This window comes from Peromyscus maniculatus, chromosome 7, assembly GCF_049852395.1.
Source record: "Peromyscus maniculatus bairdii isolate BWxNUB_F1_BW_parent chromosome 7, HU_Pman_BW_mat_3.1, whole genome shotgun sequence".
Lineage (NCBI taxonomy): Eukaryota > Metazoa > Chordata > Mammalia > Rodentia > Cricetidae > Peromyscus > Peromyscus maniculatus.
In genome coordinates, this window is record NC_134858.1 from 6050923 (window position 1) to 6069719 (window position 18797).

The window sequence follows — 18797 nt, forward strand, 5'->3', positions numbered from 1 at the left end:
TAAAATGACTGTCATTGTGTATGAGCAATCTAAGATGCAAAATTTTACTGTATCCTGTGTCAAATATATACACTAATTTTAAAATGAGTATCTTAGAATTAGATAGGTAAAATAATTGACCCTAGTAATCACAATTTTGTAAAATGGCAGGATTCATAGCAGATATGGCCAACCCAAAGTTCACTTTTTATTATGATATAATGCCATAATTGCAGATGAAGGAAGGGCTGTTGTATCTTTTCTAAGCAGTTTTGGAAGAACACGCTGACACTCATGGTGAGAGGTAGATTATAGAGTTAGGAAGATTATAACAATTTCACTCTTTAAGAAAATATCTCTTAATAACACTGAACATTTTTTGTAAATCTTAAAAATAATTCTCCTGGTGTTAAAAGTCCTCCTTTAGATGCATTGCTTGATTTGTTCCTAAAGAGTCATCAGTCTGAAGATTTCAAAATGAAGGCAATTAGAAGGTCCTCAGGAGGGTCAAGCACAAATTCTTTCCCTGAGTGTATTAGCTACTGTTGCCGTATTCCCTTAACTCACTGGGCATTGTGCTACATCTATTTTATTGTAGTATGGCCACTGTTTAGCATGAGTTGTCTCTTTGTTTAAAGGCACTCTCTGTCTTTTACCTTCAAAATAAAAGACCAATTAAAGCAGGTTCTGTGTTATGCTGTGAACTCATATTCTGACCAGAACCTAGCACATGGCACCACTCAATATTTCACCAGAAAGTAAAAGAATAAGTGGAAATAGCTTTTGGTTGACACATTTGCTGAGGTCTATATTAACCTCATAAAGTTGGCAAAATGCTAGACTTCAATAAACCTCATCTCTAAAATACAAATATTAATATTTTAAAAATTGATCTGTTAATAAGGACAGCTGAGTGACCCAGTTCAACATTGGATCACTCTTTCATTCATGAAAAGATGGAACCATGAGCATAACTGTGAATATTTTCTATATTGATTCCAGTTATATTTTATAAATAATCAACATGTCAGGAAGTTAGAGTCTTTTATTTGGGAATATTTTTCTTTTCTAAATCTGGTCAGTGTGTAAAATGTTTGCTCTGGTTTTCAAAAAGAAACCTGTATTTCACAATGTAATCAAATACTGATGAAAATATTAAAAAAGGTGTGTGAAAAAGGAGAAAGAATGGTAAAATGAATTGTAGTAAAATGTAAGGGACTGAGGATTGCCATGGGAAACAGACTGGTTGTCATAGTGAGGAGACTAAAGTTTAAGGGGGGTTTCTGTCATGTTTCTCTCTACATTTTTTGTGTTATTGTATTGTAAAGCACAATTAAATACTTTGAAAGACAAACAAGATGGCTGTTAATCTAATTGTGGACCATAGCCAGTTAATGTCTCCCAGCAATTTTTGAAAGTCATTATGAGTCTATAATTGATCTCTCCAGATTTGTACCTTTTGGGGTTAAATTTTTTACAAACATATTTTATATCCTAAGTAATTAATAGAATCTCCTCTTTGTGTTTTTCATATGCAATTAGTAATCCCCAACAATGCAAAATTTTCTTTACTTCTTCAAACATTTTCTCTAAAGTATCTACATTTGAATCAGCTAGTAAAATATCATCCATATATTGATAAATTATAGATTAAGAAAACTGTACCTGAATCATTTCCAATGGCTGTTATATAAAATATTAGCACAGGGTAGGGCTATTTAACATCCCTTGTGGGAGAACCTTCCATTGATATCTCTTAACAAGCTGAGAATTATTATAAGTAGGCAGTGTGAAGGCAAATTCTTCTCTATCCTTTTCTTGTAAAGGATTAGTAAGGAAGCAGTCTTTTAAATCAATAACTATAATAGACCATTTTTTAGGTAATAGAGAAGGCAGGGAAACTCAAGGCTGTAGAGAGCCCATTGGATTAATTACCTTATTAATAGCTCTTAGATCTGTTACCATTTTCCAGATTTCTTTTTAAGAACAGTTATAGGAGAATTTCATGGACTAGTTAATTCTTCAATATAGTGAGCATTTAGCTGCTCCCATCTGTAGCTGGAGTTTTCTCCAGTCCTACTCAGACCCAAATAAACACACAGATGCTTATTGTATTATAATTATATTAATTATTATATTATTTAAACTGTTTGGCCTAATGCCTCAGGCTTCTTGCTATCTAGTTCTTATGTCTTAAATTAACCCATTTCAATTAATCTATAAGTTGCCACATGGCTTGTGGCTTACTAGTACCTTACATCTTGCTTCTCATGGTGGTGGCAGCTGGCAGCATTTCCTGACTCAGCCTTCCACCTCTCAGAATTCTCTTCTTTCCTTATCCTGCCTACACTATACTTCCTGCCTGGCTACTGGTCAATCAGCATTTTATTTATCAATCAATCAGAGCAACACATTCACAGCATCCCCAGCATCTGTCCCAGCTGTTCAAAGGCCTGTAATTTTTACAATGTCAAAAGCCATTGTTCCACCTAGACAGGTTGGTCAGTAAACCATTTTAAAGGTACCTTTGAAAGATCAACAGCTGTTGTGCCCTGTTTTCATTCAGGTGGGTGACTGTTCTTAATAATACCTTATGGTGATATTTTATTTGTATTCAAATGTTATTTGTATGTTAATAAATGAAGTAGCCCGGGGGTCAGAGCTATTAGCAAGCCATAGGAAAGCATGGCAGTGGTGGCGTACGCTTGTAATCCCAGCACTTGTTAGGCAGAGCTAGGTAAGTCTCTGTGTGTTCAGGGATACAGCCAGTTTTGGATACACCTTCCTTTAATCTCAATACCAATCAATAGAAAACTTGGAGGTCTATACAGACAGGCCATGACGAGGCGGTCATGTGGTTGGGTTTACAACCAATGAGAAGGCAGAACAGAAACACGATAAAAAGACAGACACACAGGAATCAGCTCTGGTTCGGAGAGGTAGGACCACCGCAGGAGGAAGGGTAAGGTTTTAGCTCTTAGCTCTGACCTCTTGGCTTTCTTCTTTGCATTGGTTCTGTGTTTCTTATTTAATAAGATGACTGGTTACATCTACAATACCTTTTAATATTTTCCCCAGAAACATGTGTTAGTTTATGTTTTGTTTCTGAGATTGGAGGAATATTGATCTGGGATTTCCATTGCTGTAACAAATCATATCCCCATAAATTCATTGCTATACTATCCATATATAGCTTTTATTTTCCTCTGTCCTTCTGGTTCTATACATTTGACCCATCTTGTGTTTTGTTTTACCTGAGATAAAGTTCAAATCCCTAAAAGCTGAACATTTACCTCCTGAAGAGGTCAATTTGGATGCCAAGATTCTGGAGCAATTATTGTTACATCTACACATGTGTCTACAAGACCTTCAAAAACAAAGCCATTTATTCATATTTTTAGCTTTGGTCTTTGATCATTTATAGAAGTTTGTCAAAATACATGCTTTATGGTTTCTTCTGAAATTTTTGTTTTATCTTCTAAAGTTGTTCTATCATCCAGAGCAGTATATTTTTTGTTGTTGTTGTTGTTTTTACAATAGGCATTATTGCTCTGGGGAGGAATTTCCCCCATGGTGACAGAGAATGACTGATCCAAATTTGACATGGGGCCCTGCATGCGCCACCCTCAAGGCATTTCCCAATGGCACAGGGTTACGCTGTCTGTCCCTTGTTGATCTACATTCATTGGTCCATTGTCAGCCTTTGTCTCACCTTCTGCATTCTCCAGAAGGCAAGGGCCTTTTGTTTGGATTAGAAGAAACATTGTTTCTAGGAATGCCCTGTCTAAAATCCCTTTTAGGTGACCTTGTTTGCCACAATTAAAATACCTGACATCTTGATTTTTCTTCAAGCCTCTGGAAATCACCTCTCCTAACCACACATCATCATGGCTATGAGATTCAATATTGACTGTATCTATGGGTGCTGACCTTGCCTTTAAAGGCCCAATTACCCTTTTGCATTGTGGATTAGCATTTTCAAAAGCAAAAGATTCAGTTATGATTTGTCTAGCTTCTGAATTTGGTTTCATTCTATTTACAACTAAAATCAATCTTTGTAAAAAAGAAATCAGTGAATGTTTCTTTTGGGCCCTGTATAACTTTGGTAAATGACTCAGTTTTCTTTCTGGCTTCTTCAGTTCTGTCCCAAGCATTCAAAGCTGCTGCATGGTAAAGCCAGGGTGTGGTCATCATATATAGACTGTCTTTGTACATCCGAATAATCACCCTCATCAAGAAGTTGGTTTTGGGAAATTTTAATACCTCTAGCCCTATTTCATTGTTCCATAATCCTAGCCTCATCTTTCTACCAGATCATCCACTGTAATTGAGGACCAGGTTCCAATACTGCTGTAACCAAGTTTTTCTAGTCAACCATGACAAAAAGTGAATGTCCTCAAATCTAGTATTTCCACAGGAATCCAATCAGCTCTTATATAACCTTGGGAATACTTGTCACGTGTCACTTGTTCCCATAAGGTGACTGGATAAATTAAGATTGGTTGTTTGATAACCTTGGGGTGTTCCTCTCTAATTTTACAATGTAATGGTGAGGTTAGTTCTCCTTTAAATTACTCTGTCTTTGACTGAATATCTCTATTACCTGTTTTAGTATGTTTTTCTAAGGCTTGTAACACCAGTCAAAATGGTAATGTTTTCTCTAGTAACTTTTTCTTTAATTTTCTTTCTTTCTTTCTTTCTTTCTTTCTTTCTTTCTTTCTTTCTTTCTTTCTTTCTTTCTTTCTTTCTTTCTTTCTTTCTTTCTTTTTTGAGACATGATTTCTCTGTGTAGTTTTGGTACCTGTCCTGGATCTTGTTCCATAGACCAGGCTGGTATCAAACTCACAGAGATATGCCTAGCTCTGCCTCCTGAGTGCTGAGATGAAAGGCGTGCGCCGCCGCCACCGCCGCCGCCGCCGCCGCCGCCACCACCACCACCCAGCTCTAGTAACTTTTCCTAAAGTCTATATCTGGGCACTCATATCAACCAACATTTTTAGGGATAAAACAAGAATTATCAAACCAATCATACTTATAATTAACATTATGTGAAGCACAACTAAGTTAATTATCCATTTATTTAATTGTTCCCTTTTAAAACCATCCATTATGCAATCATACAGACCTAACTCCCTTCATGGTAATAGTGTTTTTCATTTTTAATAAAGAACTCTCTCTTTTTTTTTAACTAATTCCCCCCTTTAAGAATTCCCAACTGTATCACCAAATCTGCTGCTGCTGCTGCTGTTGCTGGTGAAGTGTAAAGCTGGCTGCCGCTTTGTAGCACATCTGATTAGAGAACAGAGGTGGCACACAGCCTTGCTGAGGACAGCTGCAGCTGCTAGTGTGTAGCTGTGAGCTGAGAATGTGTGGTGGTTGCAACAATAATAGAAGCCCAAGTGCGTGTCAAGGCAGCCACCTAGTGTGGGTGCAGCGCAAGGAGGTGGTCCAGGGGAAGCCCACAACCCACAGGGAGGGAGAGCCCACTGTCTGAAAAACATACACAAGGGATCATGCAGAAGAAGCACATGTGGTAGGAACTGTCTGAAGGCAGAGCTGGCCAGTGGTAAGGAGCTAACTCCAGTAGCATTTGGAGCCCAAGTGCCTGTGGAGATTGCTGCAGAGAGGCTGCAACAGGAAAATCCCATACTCAATCAGTGGGCTTGGGGAAGAAAGGGAAAGCTAGCTGGCAGTGCCGTGATTCCACTGGGTGCAATTCCTGGGTGCAGCTCCAGTGGGTGCTGATGGTTGCAAAGCCATGGGAAAGTGGCTATTTCGTGAATTTGTTCTCCAAAATTCGATGCCAGATGATATGTAAATCTAATTAATCTTCTCAATCAAATCCAGTAGTCAGATATTGGGATAAAAACCTGAAAGAGAACAGGGGAGCAGCCACCAGTGATTCTTCTGTTCCTCTGACCAAAAGGGCCTAGATCCTGTCTTAGCCCTCTTATACCACTTCCTGTCCTTCTCTATGTAATCTATAACTCCAAACCTCTATGTTTAACTAGTGGCTATCTCTGCTGTCTGACTTCAAGCAAAACACAATCCAAATATCACACAACATGCAGTGATAGCTGTCCTGAACACATGTGGCCTACTGGCCACAGGTGGACAAAACTGGACCATTATACTCAGTCACACAACACACATCCCCTTCATAGTGAAAAGCTATGCCTGACCTAGGAGGTTGGGCCTGAAATCCAGCCTGTACTCAGTCACAAAGACTTTCTCTGATTCACTCCCCATGCATCTGAAAAGCAGCAGCCGACGTAAGCATCCAGGTGCCCATTAATCTGTTCTCCCATCCAAGTGTTAAGCAGGGCTGACCCTGCTTAGCTTCTGAGATCAGCTGAGTATGGGTCCCTTCAGGATGGTATGGCTGCCAACAGATCAATATGTTCTCAAAAGCAAACTCTGCTTCCTTGCCATCGTGATTTTTCTTCTGAACATAAAATAATTCACCAAAATAGAAATTCTATGAATTGACTAGAAATACATATGCTCTGCAAGCACAGATCACAGGGTGAAAATTTTGTCTTCCCTTAATTTAGGGAAGATAATTGTCTTAGTTAGGTTGCTATTGCGGTGAAGAGACACCATGACCACGGCAACTCTCATAAAGAAAACATTGCGTTGGGGTGGCTTGTTTAAGGTTCAGAGGTTCAGTACATTATTGTCATGGTGGGACATGGCAGCATACAGGGAGACATGGTGCTGGAGAAGTAGCTGAGAGTTCTACATCTTGCAAGCAACAGGAAGTTATCTGTCTGTCCCACTGAGCAAAGCTTGAGCAAAACAGATCTCAAAGCCTGCTCCCACAGTGAAACAGTCCCTTCAACAAGGCCACACCTCCTAATAGTGCCACTCCCTTTGGGATTATGGGAGCCAATTGCATTCAAACTATCACAATAGTATTAATTTTGTTTGTTTAGATCTTATAGCAGTACATGGGTTGATTTCAAGAAATGTATGAATCTACCAAAATTGTATGAAAGATGTGGGGTTTACATGATGTGCATGAATTATAACAGATTCTTAAAAGAAAAAAATCCAAAAGAAGACTCACAATTGTGGTAAACCCTGTTTGTGTGAACATAGCATGGGCCATGATCTTTGGAAGGCAATCCTGTTACACAATTGACCAATCCTGATTTTAGTGTCCAAAATGCTGCTTGCCATCCCATAAATCTTCTCACTCAGAGCTTGATAACTTCTGCTTGGTCCTGATGTGACTACACATACTCTGATAACCCAGAGAGTACAGATTTTATTTAACTCAAATCTTATGCCTAAGATCCCCCACCTCCCATTCACCCCTCTCCCTCTGCCTCCCCCTCTCTCTCTCTTCCTCTCCCTCTCTCTCTCTTTCTTTCATTGAGACAAGGTCTTATGTAGTCCAGGTTGATTTTGAACTCACTGTGTAGTTTAGGAAGGATGCTTTGAAGTCCTCTTGATCCACCTGCTTCCACCTCTCAAGAACTAGAATTACAGGTCTGTGTCACCATGCCTGCCTGGCTTTGTTTCACTTTCAGATACATGATAAAATGTACGCACAGTGACTATAAGGCTTAAAGAAAACAATACACTGCTAGGATGATGAATTCCTGTGTTTACGCCAAGTTCTCTCCCTTTTGTCCTCTCTGTAGGTCGGAAGTTTAAGAAGTTCAATAAAGTCCGAGTTATGAGAGCCCTTGATGGCGTTGCTCTCCCTCAGTCAGCGGGCCTTCCTAATGAGAGCCAGACCCTAGGCCAGAGAATCACCTTTTCACCAAATCAAGAAATCCAGCTGGTTCCCCCACTCATCAACCTGCTCCTGAGCATTGAGCCTGATGTGATCTACGCAGGGCATGACAACACAAAACCCGACACTTCCAGCTCTTTGCTGACCAGTCTCAACCAACTAGGCGAGAGGCAGCTGCTCTCAGTAGTCAAATGGTCTAAGTCACTGCCAGGTAATTTGTATGTAGTAACATATATTAAAGGTATTATGTTTGTGGCACTAGCTGAATGTTAAAACAGTCTGTACAGTAAGTCAACCATCATGTAAATAGCACCATATGTTTAGCAGTTCTTGTTAGAGTCTCACATGTGTGCTTGGTTCAGTTGGTAGAACACTAGCTTAGCATATATAAGTCCTGGAATCAATCCCCAACAACACCTGCACACATGCAAGATTCATATAGACATTGGAATACAAATGAAGTAGAGGGCATGTTGAGGGTGGACAACTAACTACAGGACTCAGCTAAGGAACGGCATGGTGTATGTGTTAAACCACACACAGAGCATTTCAGAAAAAGACGTGTTAGTCATCTCCTTACAATGTTGACTTCATTCTGAAACCTAACTGAAGTTTTGAGTCTGTTCAAGATAAAGTCAAACGTGCCTACTCATGTGACAAGTCACAATAGCACTCCGAGCACCTGTAACTTCTAAAGTCAATGAAGAACACAAAATTCCTGAAGTTAAGAAGGTATTTGCAAAGACAAATGAATTTCAGTCACTGTTTTCTCTCATCACACCCAAAGCAGGGGGATCTGGCCCAGCTGTAGTGAGAACTTATGTGTTTGCATGGAAGCATTTTGCTCACTTTGTCAGCAGAATGTGTCCCTTAGCTCAGCTCTTTGCAGCCAATGGCTGGGGTAATTATGAGGGTCAATCTCTCACTTGGTTGGATCTTAGATGGCAGAACCAAGCAGAGATTAACAATTGTTAGTGTGGGCCTTAACCTCATGATTAGAAGCAGAATACGTCTTTCAAAAATCACATGCTGCTCACACCAGTAGCATCCTTGTATGGTTCTTTTTTCTGACACATGGTCAAGAATTAAACACATTATGTCCTCTTTGTCCTGTAAGAAATTCAATTAATTTTTTTCAAAGAATTCCTTTCCAATTTGCCTGAACACATTTCTTAGCTGTTACTCTACCTGAAAGGTTTGAAATATAATAGATGAATTGTTATTGAACATCCAAGGTTCTGTGAAACAGAAAACATATTCCTTTTTGTTAGACCTTCAAAAAGATGCGTATTGAGAAAAGTTAATAAAACTTGCTATTCTCATGGAGATGAAGTAATTCTACAGATGGGTCAGAATGCCCAGGTTTTCATTTGCTTTATTGCAGCTAACAGGCCTTGGACAGCCAACTTTTTTCACCAAAGAAGGTTTTGAATATTTAAAACTTACTGTGAAGTGATAGATCTTTACTAAGCAAATGTCATAATAGTGTTGGTAAAAAAAAAAATTGTTTTTAAATGGGAGTTCAGCTGTGGTTTTAGTTTTCCCCTTTTCCATTATTGGAGATGCTGATCCCTTGGCTGCCATTGCTATGGGTCACTGTTTTGTTTGTGTGCTTTTTTAGAGACTCTTTATTGTTTAAGAAATTTAGTGTAGATTTAGAAAAGAAAGCAATTCTAAAGAACATTTATTCACTTTATATAAAAGCTGTGTTTAAGTAAAAGTGTTTATATATCAAGATATTTTGACCTCCACACAAACTTTAAAAACAATGAGAAGAAATTTGTGTATTGAATTTGGTGTCAACTTTTTCTGCAGAATATAATTTATATGTGGCAAATCAAAACAATGGCCAAACCTTTACGAGTCCCTCTGTCTCTGTTAATGATACACAAGGGCAACATTGAGATGATCAAAAATTGTGTTGACTGCTCTCTTTAAACCACACTTGCAAATGGTGCATTTAAAGGGAATACTATGGAAGGGTGCAGAGATGGTCAATGAACTGCTACCTAACTTTCCTCTGAGAAGAGCTGAAAGGGACATGAATCCGGTGTTGTTCTTGTTGCCTTTCGCATTGCTGTAAAACACTAACTAGTAACTTAAGGAAGCAAAGGCTTATTTTGGCTCACAAGAGGGCACAGTCCATCACAGAGGGAAGGCATGGTGGTCGGAGGGTAAGGCAGTGGTCTCATTGTGCCCCCAGTGGTGAGAGAGAGATGAACACTGCTGTTCAGTGTGCTCTTGCCTTAATGTCCACTCTGAATCCCAGGCATGGATGGTAAATCTTCTCTCTCCTTACAGACAGGCCAGGGTTTAGGCTCCTACCTGCTTCTAAACCCAGGCAAGTCAGTAGTTGAGAGGCCATGGCTAGTGTTATTAGATCCTCTGAACTGCATGTCAGCTGACTCTATACAAGATTAGTCACACAAAGTTCGTATTCAGTGACTCGGGGAATGCCTACCACATACCTGCTGAGTGCAGATCCTAGCAATTAAGTAGTGCTGCTGGGAAGAAAGCCAGACGGCAGGCTCACAGCGTGAATGCACTAGATGTAGCACACTTTTGATGTGGGCACCAGTTTTGCACAGAAGAGAAATTTATTATAATCAGTTACTCGTTTGTAATGATATCATTAGTTGTGTGGAAAATGGACATTTGTTAAAGGAGCCTTAACAATGAGCCAGATTGTGGATTTACATATTCACAGTGAAGATGCAGGTGCATTTATCCCTGTACATATGCTATTGGAAAGCCTGTTGACAGAAACACTCATTCTTTTGAATCAATAAAGTATACGTCAAAGTCAAATTAAAAACATATGTTCAGAGCGAGTCAATGGTGCTCTAGGTATGACTCTGCAGGTGCTGTGCTTTTCTTTATTTCCCAGACAGGTTTCCTCTCTTCTTTGCACTCTCGTTGATGTGCTATCATAATTGCAGCTAATTTTACTTCTCTCTAATAATGTTTCCGGGAGTTTTCTTAATTGAATGGGAACTTGTAAGATGCTATAGCCTAAAGGTGTAATATTTACACTCCATTTGACATTTAGCTTCTGTTTGTGAATGATTTTATGTGGGAACGTATCTGCTCTTCAGTGAGCACTGTAGTCCTGGTTAAAGCATGAAGTGTTATGTCATTGACAAAATTTAAAAATTAACACTACGCCTTTCTTCTGTTAAAAAACTTTTAACACACAGAGAGATCTAGGATGCCTAGCAATACCACAGGACACAGAAATAAAGACAATAGAGACAGATGAATCCCTTCAGCATTGACTTCTAAAGGAATGAGAAAGGAGACTTAACTGTGGAAAGAGAAAGCACTTTGGAAGAGTCTGTGCCTGAGGATATAGGAAAGGAAAACTGTGAATGAAACTTGGTTAGTAATGAACAGGAGATGGTGGTTACCCATCTTTCAAATGTGGGTGTTCTTAAATAACATCCAAAGTTGCATTTTTCAGTTACCCCACAAGAGAGCAATGAAAGATTTTTAGTAGTTACTGAGAAAATGCATCCGTGTAGATGAACTATTAGATACTGCTTCAGTAAATGCTGGCCTTGTGAGAATTTCACCACCAAATTATTCAGAAACCAATAGCAATAAATTTATTTGGTTACTAGTAGTGGAGAATAACAGCACAGATAAAAAATCATAGACTGATCAAGTAGGGTCTTGAAAGTCATAGTAAGACAAAATTAAATTAATAAGTACTCATTCAAAACTCAAGTTCACCTTCTCTGTCAATAAACTGTAGAAGAATGAAAACAATAGAAAAGTGCAGGGCAAACATTTCCTTGTCATTTCCCCTTACTCAGTGAGATATCTGTCCAAGACTGTGCTTTGACACTCCTACTGTTTGCCCATTTGTGTACATAACTTTGTGGCCTCAATGAACCAGACTTCTTGACATTAAGGACCTGAAGACAGGGACAATATTTCCATCATTTTCTTACTCTGCCTGAGTCAGTGGCAGTGTGACAAAGTTTTTTTCTTTCTTCCTTGAATGAATGAATATTTCAAATTATTGCCTTCCAAAAAAATGATGAGAGGAATGAAAGTGGCCTGCTAGAAGAAAAGTTTGATCTGATCAAAGCTTCTATGAAGGCTTTCAAAATTTGTTCCCTAATTTATTTCATTGAAATTACCAATGTTGACTTTTTAAAATTGTTAAAAGTTGCATTACTGGTCTCATCCCATGACACACTTCAATGCCTGTGGGGCTATTGGCAGAGTAACCACTTCCCAGTGAAATTCTTCCTTCCAGGCACTTGGTTTCTCCTACCAACATTTAGTCATTGTACAGTTGTCCTTGCACCCACACTGTACATTTCCCCTGTCCTGAGCTCTGTCCTCTATCCACTGGCTTCTCATGCTTCACGTTTTGAATAAGCACATTTGTAGCCTTGATGATCCCACTCCACTTCAATGATACTTGGATATTGGCATCAGCCTAGCCCCTTCAGTCAAGCATTCCAAATCCTCGTAACACGGCTCCACGCAGATGACCTCTCAAGTCAACGTGACTTTATAGTTCATGTGCCAAAGCCATTTTTCTGTCTCCTGAAATGACACCCCAAATAGCCCTTCAGAACTGTCTTTGCTCCTTTCAGCCCCTCTCCAGTTGGTTGTCAGATGTATCAACACCTCTTATTCAGTACATGGCTTGTTATAATGTTACTTCCATGGCTACTGATGCAGCTTAGTTTGGTCATCAACCTTTCTGTCTTTACCTATATTTCAGCTCTCAAACAGTCCTCTACTCTAACCCAAGAATCATCTTTGTAAAATAATTGGAACCAATCATGTTTTCCCCTTTCCATTTCAAAATAAAATCTAAATTCTGTACCTTAAAACCCACGGTCCTTCTGTAGCGCAGTTCCCGAAGTGGCAACACTCCTCTTAACTCCCCTTCACCCCAAGTCTAAGGTACATTTGCGAAAGGCTCTTTGCTCACTTCTTCTTGTTCTCACCCCAAGTTGTCTTCTGTCCCTGAGGCTCTTTCCTGCACTCACATCTTCTGTTGGCTTCTAACTCCCCTTAAGCATCCACACTCTAATCTACTCTTTCCTGCATCTTCCCAGACTGAATCCCAATTCTTGGGAAGAGGTAGAGGCGGCGAAGGGACTTAGGTTCAAGACCAACCTCTGCTACAAGTAATACCTTGTCCCAAAAAGGACAAATAAAAAGATGTAGAAATCTAAGGTGTGGAATTTATAATAAAGAACTAAGTTATCTTCCATGAAAGCTGAAGTTCTTGGTCACAATTAGTCATTGAATGTGTTGGTGATGCATTGGCTATGCCTTGCTGTGATCTGAAAATGAACAAACATGTTGACATTTCCATGTTGTGCCCCAAGGTCCTGAGATGGGTGATGCTCTGCCTTGGTTGAGGTTCACTGTGTCAACTACGGGACACTTTTTTGTTACAGAAGTACAACTTGTACATTTTTATAGAACGGTGGAAGGCACAGCAAGTCTCACATGCTGTCTCTTGTCCTCTACTTAGCCTTTTTTCCCCCTAAATATTGAGAATTGGACAATCCACGGCCATTTTTTCAAGGCTATTAGGTCAAGACACTTAAAGAAAAGGACCTTTTCTTACACTACTTGTTAAGCACAATTAGCCCTCATCTATCACTTCCCTATGAGAAGCTTTTCCAGTTTAATTATCATCTCAAATGTACTAAATCTCTCAAATCAGTATCGCCACGGGAATTTGATCTCTGTTCCTGGCTTTGTTTCTGTATAAAATGATGGAATGTATCACAGTTAATGGGGGGAAACTTCGGACTTCTGAGTCAGCCATGTTCAAGTCAATTTAACATTGGACTTTTTCCACAGATACACCTCCAAAAGATGGAGGGACGTAGGTTATTTTCTGAATTCTATTCTGTTAGATGGAAATATATGTTTTGGTATGAATGTTAGTAACTGAGTAAGTTTTGAAATATTTCAATAAAAGTTGCATTTTATACTACAAGAAAGTAAAAGTGCTCCTTTATTTCAAGACATTGATAAGCTTAGAATGCAAGGGTGAAACAAAAAAGACACGAGAACAAGCATAAAGTGAATAGAAACAGAACAGAATGGCATTTCCAGAAAGAAAAAAAGAATCACATATGTATAACTTGGTAAAAGTTTTAAAAGCAGTGAGAGATTAATATAAAACAAAGGCTTAAATTAAAAACTCTAGCATAGTTATGTCAAATATTTAGATATTTTAAAATACATTTGAAAGGTTATAACTGAACAGGAATATTATAGAGAATAATGAGGAATTAGTAGAGATCATAATGAACATTCTATTAATATTTTTATATGTGTAATTACTTGAGCCTCACTTTCTATAAGTCCATTTATTTATATATATAATGAAATCCATATATGTATATGACACAATTTGATAAATAAAATAATATATATGGAATTAATATTCTGAAAATATTTCAAATATACACTTCATCAAGAATGCTTAATTGTATGTATATATGTAATTTGTATACATCTGTTCATGTAGATATGTGTACACATAGAAGCAAGTGCGTGTATGTGGGGAGGCCAGAGATGGACCCTGAGTGTCTTTCCCAGACATTCTTCACCTTCTTTTTTTAGGACAGGATCTTACTGAGCTTGGTGCCAGCTGTTTTGTCTGGCTGGCTACCAGAGAGCTCTAAGGATTCAGTTGTCTCTGCTTCCCTTGGCTTTGGGATTAGGCAACACAGCAAACCTGGCTTTTTTATATGAGTGCTGGGAATAAAAGCTTAGGTCCCCATGCTCCTGTGATACGTGGTCTGCTGAGTGAGCTGTCTTCCCAGGCAGTGATGCCTAGTTTGTCTTCTGAATTTATTGCCATTCACAATATTTACATTTTAATTATATTTATGTTTTCTGTAACATGCAGGAAATGCTTTCTGGCTTATAATTTTGGTCTTATTTTGTTTTAGGGAATTTTATATGTATATATATTATTTTGACACAGGTTCTCACACAGCCAGTGCTGTCCTAAAACTTAATCTGTAGCCAAGGATAAACTTGCACTCTTTATCCTCCTGCCTTCAGCTCCTCAGTGTTGAGATTACGAGAGCACAATACCATGTATGGTTCATTTAAATTGGAAATTTCTTTTAAAATTGATTAGTTGCTTTCTTATAGTTATTAATCCAATGAGCAGTCTATTGCCAGATCCATTGATGGGTTAATAAATATTTGCATATTCCTCAACAAAATGCACAGTTATCTGAATCTTTAGCAACTGGTTGAATTAGCATCTTTATCCTTATGGCCTAAGTTGTTCAGTGTAGCATTCAGTCAATGCTAGAGTCAGCAGTGGAGCTTAAGCCTTTCTGCAGGGCCTTTGAAGTCATACCAACACACAGCTCTAAATGTGCCTCCTTTGAGTCTTCATGGTAAACAATAAATAAATAAATAAAATTCACATCTCTTATCAATTGATTCTGAATTTTATCAATTAGCCATTTTGCTGAATAATCAGTGACAAGCAATACTTATGTGCTATGTGTTAAATTTATACTATAATTACATTTTAGTAAAGTATACTAAGTATACTTTAACACTTACACTATGTGTTAAAATTCATACTTTTTCTGATAGACATACCATATAGCTATGTATGAACTTGAAGAAGTAGATGAGGCTTATGAAGATAAGAAATTGTGAAAATAGTATGCCACATTTTTTCTTGGCTGGGTCTTTCTGCCCCAAAGTAAATTAGATTCGTGGATGCCAACACCATCATAACACAGGAAAACAAAGGATTCTAATCAGAGAGAAAAAGATGAGAGAGAGAGAGAGAGAGAGAGAGAGAGAGAGAGAGAGAGAGAGAGAGAGAGAGGAAAGAAAGAAAAAACTAAAAACTCTTGGATCTCAAATCAGGAAAGAGGGAACACAACCTCCAGGGGCACCAGGCATCCACTCAACTGAGGTGAAGGGCAGGTTCAGAATACGGCCCAAGCTGAGACATCTGTGATGGGACAATGGTCCAGTGTCACAGATGCATCCCTCGGACCCATCAGTACCCTCTGCCACACTCACAGTAAATAACCACACCTTGTCGTTGCTGATTCAGATTCAATATCCTGGTAGCATTTGCTTCACGGACCACACTGAACATGATGCTGAGAGCAGCAGGGGTCTTATCCATTTTCCCTGGTAGTAGCATTTACTGTTACCACACTCCAAACAGAAGGACTCAATAGTCAAACAGAGACAGAACAGAATGAGATGGAGAATGAGCAGACACTGAAGAATGTGCCTCAAAGAAGCAGGAGGTTGCTGGGATACCGCTGGTTAGGGGACACCCTCATGTTTTCATCTCTAGGGAGGCTAAGGAACGCTAAGACAAGTGCCATCCCTCAACTATCCCCATGATGATGGGGCCATCAGGAGCATGTGCAAAGAACCCGTGTCTACCTTAATTATTCCCATGATGATGGGGCCATCAGGAGCATGTGCAGAGAACCTGAGTATCTAAGCGAGAAAGAAATGCCCTCTCCTTCAATAGCTAACGGATTAAGTGTTACTCTGGTTTTATTTGTAAGTTAGGTCATTTGTAAATGGATGTCTGTGGAGTTTTAAGGAAAATAAGTGGTTTTCAAAGAGCTCATGGAAAGGGTTTGATGCTCACATTAAAACATTTATTTTTACTTAATCTTAAGCAAAAATATTAAATCCAGCTTTGTTATTCAGCTATTATAAGTTACAGTGACATTAACATTCATATTCTCTCCCTGATGTACCACAGGCTTCAAGTCCATATATGCAACTGCAATCAATATTCTTGAGGTCTCTCAGACATGTCCAAAATTTGGTACTTTTATCCTAAATTGTTTCATATACTCATTGGTATGAGGCCATTCACTGGAGTCTGGTTGACCTACCAGGGGCCACATCCTTAATGGAAACTGATTTTCCTTCCCTGAAAAGCCATCAGTTGTCTATAGGTCCTCAGCAAGGGATGGAGCTTCTGAGTCCCCCCTCTCCAGGTTGGACTGCGTACAGGCATGATCTTGGACAGGTCTTATGCAGGCACCACAGCTGTTGTGGGTTCATGAGTACAGGATATCATGTCAAGAAGACACTGAAAGACAAGTGCCACATGTTTTCACCCATGTGTGGATCCCAGCATTGACTTCCATCATTTTAACATAGTATATAGCATGAAAATGGATCTCAGTATATGGGTGTTGCCTAAATCCAGAATGGATGATTAATTCAGTTAGCCATTTCCACTAGCATTAAATCACAGTGGCGAATATTCATGATGTATGAACTGGCTCCCTCTTTGCCTCTTTTTAGGCTGTGTTATTTATGAGTATTTCCTGACTTTTAGGGAAACATGTCCGTATCTTGCTTCAATTTCCTACAGATTTTTTTACATTGTTCACATGATTTCTGTGATTGTTTTTGTTCAAAATGTTTGTAGGTTTCCGGAACTTGCACATTGATGACCAGATAACCCTGATTCAGTACTCCTGGATGAGTCTGATGGTGTTTGGCCTGGGCTGGAGGTCCTACAAGCATGTTAGCGGGCAGATGCTATATTTTGCACCTGATCTAATCCTAAATGAGTAAGTTGTGACTTTGTGGCTTTTGTTATTAGTACAGGGATGTCCACAGCATGATTTGAAAAACTACATTCCAAAAGATGATCCTATGTTTAGTGCCATAAACAACAAAATTTTCCAGAAATAGTTTCTGAGAATTACCTCTCTTAATAAAGTTGCCTTTCTTTATTCATGTAAATATATATATATATATGAGTGTATATTTTACATGTTTATTTGTTTATTTATTTTGTGTATTATGAGTGTGGGTGGGCACACATACAGCACAGCATGGAAGTCAGAGGACAGCCTGAGGAAATCTTGGGGGTTGAGCTCAGGTTGGCAGGCTTGGCAGGAGAGGCCGTCATAACTGACTCCACCACCACTTACTCATCCAAATCCACTGTGTGTAGTGCTGGGGTTCATAAAAACTTTTTCAATAAGTATCTACTTTTAACATTGCCCTCCATCTCTACCCACCCCCACCCCACCCCTGCCAGCCCTCTTTATTTCTCTGGACAGTTTTCTTCTACTTTGGTGTCATTGTGTCATATATACATACATGACACAATATATACATACATATATATGTGTGTGTATAATCTAGAATCCACAAATGAGAGAAAATGTATTTATGTTACAGAGTCTAACTTAATGTGCTTAATATGATGTCTAGTTGTATCTATATATCTAAAAACAACATAGTTTTGTCCTTCATAGCTGAATAAAATTCCATTATAGATATGAAGTATATATGAAACACACACACACACACACACACACACACACACACACACACACACATCAGCGTGATTTCTTTATCCATATATAGCCTGGCTACTGTGAATCATGCAATAATAACCATTGATGGGAGGGGAGGGTCTTTACAATGTGTTGACTTGGTGGCCTTTGGGTGAATATTGAGAAGTATTTTTTTTAGCTGGGTCGTAGGTAGATCTACTTTTAGTGTTTTCAGGACCTTCTATACTGATTTCCATAGTGGCTAGACTGGTTTATATTCCCAGCAGCAGTGTATAAGAGCTCCCTTCTGCCAACATCCTCAACAGCATGGGTTGTTTTTCTAACTGCTGTTCTGACTGTGGTAAGATGGAATCTCACTATAGCTTTAATTAACTTTTTCTAGGTGACTCATAAGGTTGAACATTTTTCATATGTTTATTGGCCATTTGTCCTCCATCTTTTGGGAACTGTCTGTTCATTTCAGTAGCTCATTTATTGATTGGTTTATTTGATTTCTTTATTTTTAGTTTATGATCTTTGCATAGTCTAGATATTAATCCTATGTCAAACATGTAGTTCACAAAGATTTTCTCCTATCCTTTAGGCTTTCTCTTTACTTAATTTTTTTCCTTCCTGTACAGAAGCAACTTAATTTCATGCAATCCAATTTGCTAATCCTTGCCATTATTTTCTGAGAGTTTGGAGTCCTTTTAGAAAGTTTTTAATCTATGTTTATTTGTTTGAAAAATTTAGTTAAATCCTTTGTATCA

General features: G+C 38.6%; 1 protein-coding gene across 2 annotated transcripts in view; it reads left to right on the forward strand.

Moving 5' to 3' along the window:
- Pgr (progesterone receptor) overlaps positions 1-18797 on the forward strand; it is an 81869-nt gene that overhangs the window by 39361 nt on the left and 23711 nt on the right. For both annotated transcript variants that reach the window (XM_076575642.1, XM_006983778.4), the window contains 2 exons: positions 7629-7934; positions 17166-17310. In XM_076575642.1, the coding sequence (XP_076431757.1) occupies positions 7629-7934; positions 17166-17310 (451 nt within the window). The remainder of the gene's footprint in view (positions 1-7628; positions 7935-17165; positions 17311-18797) is intronic.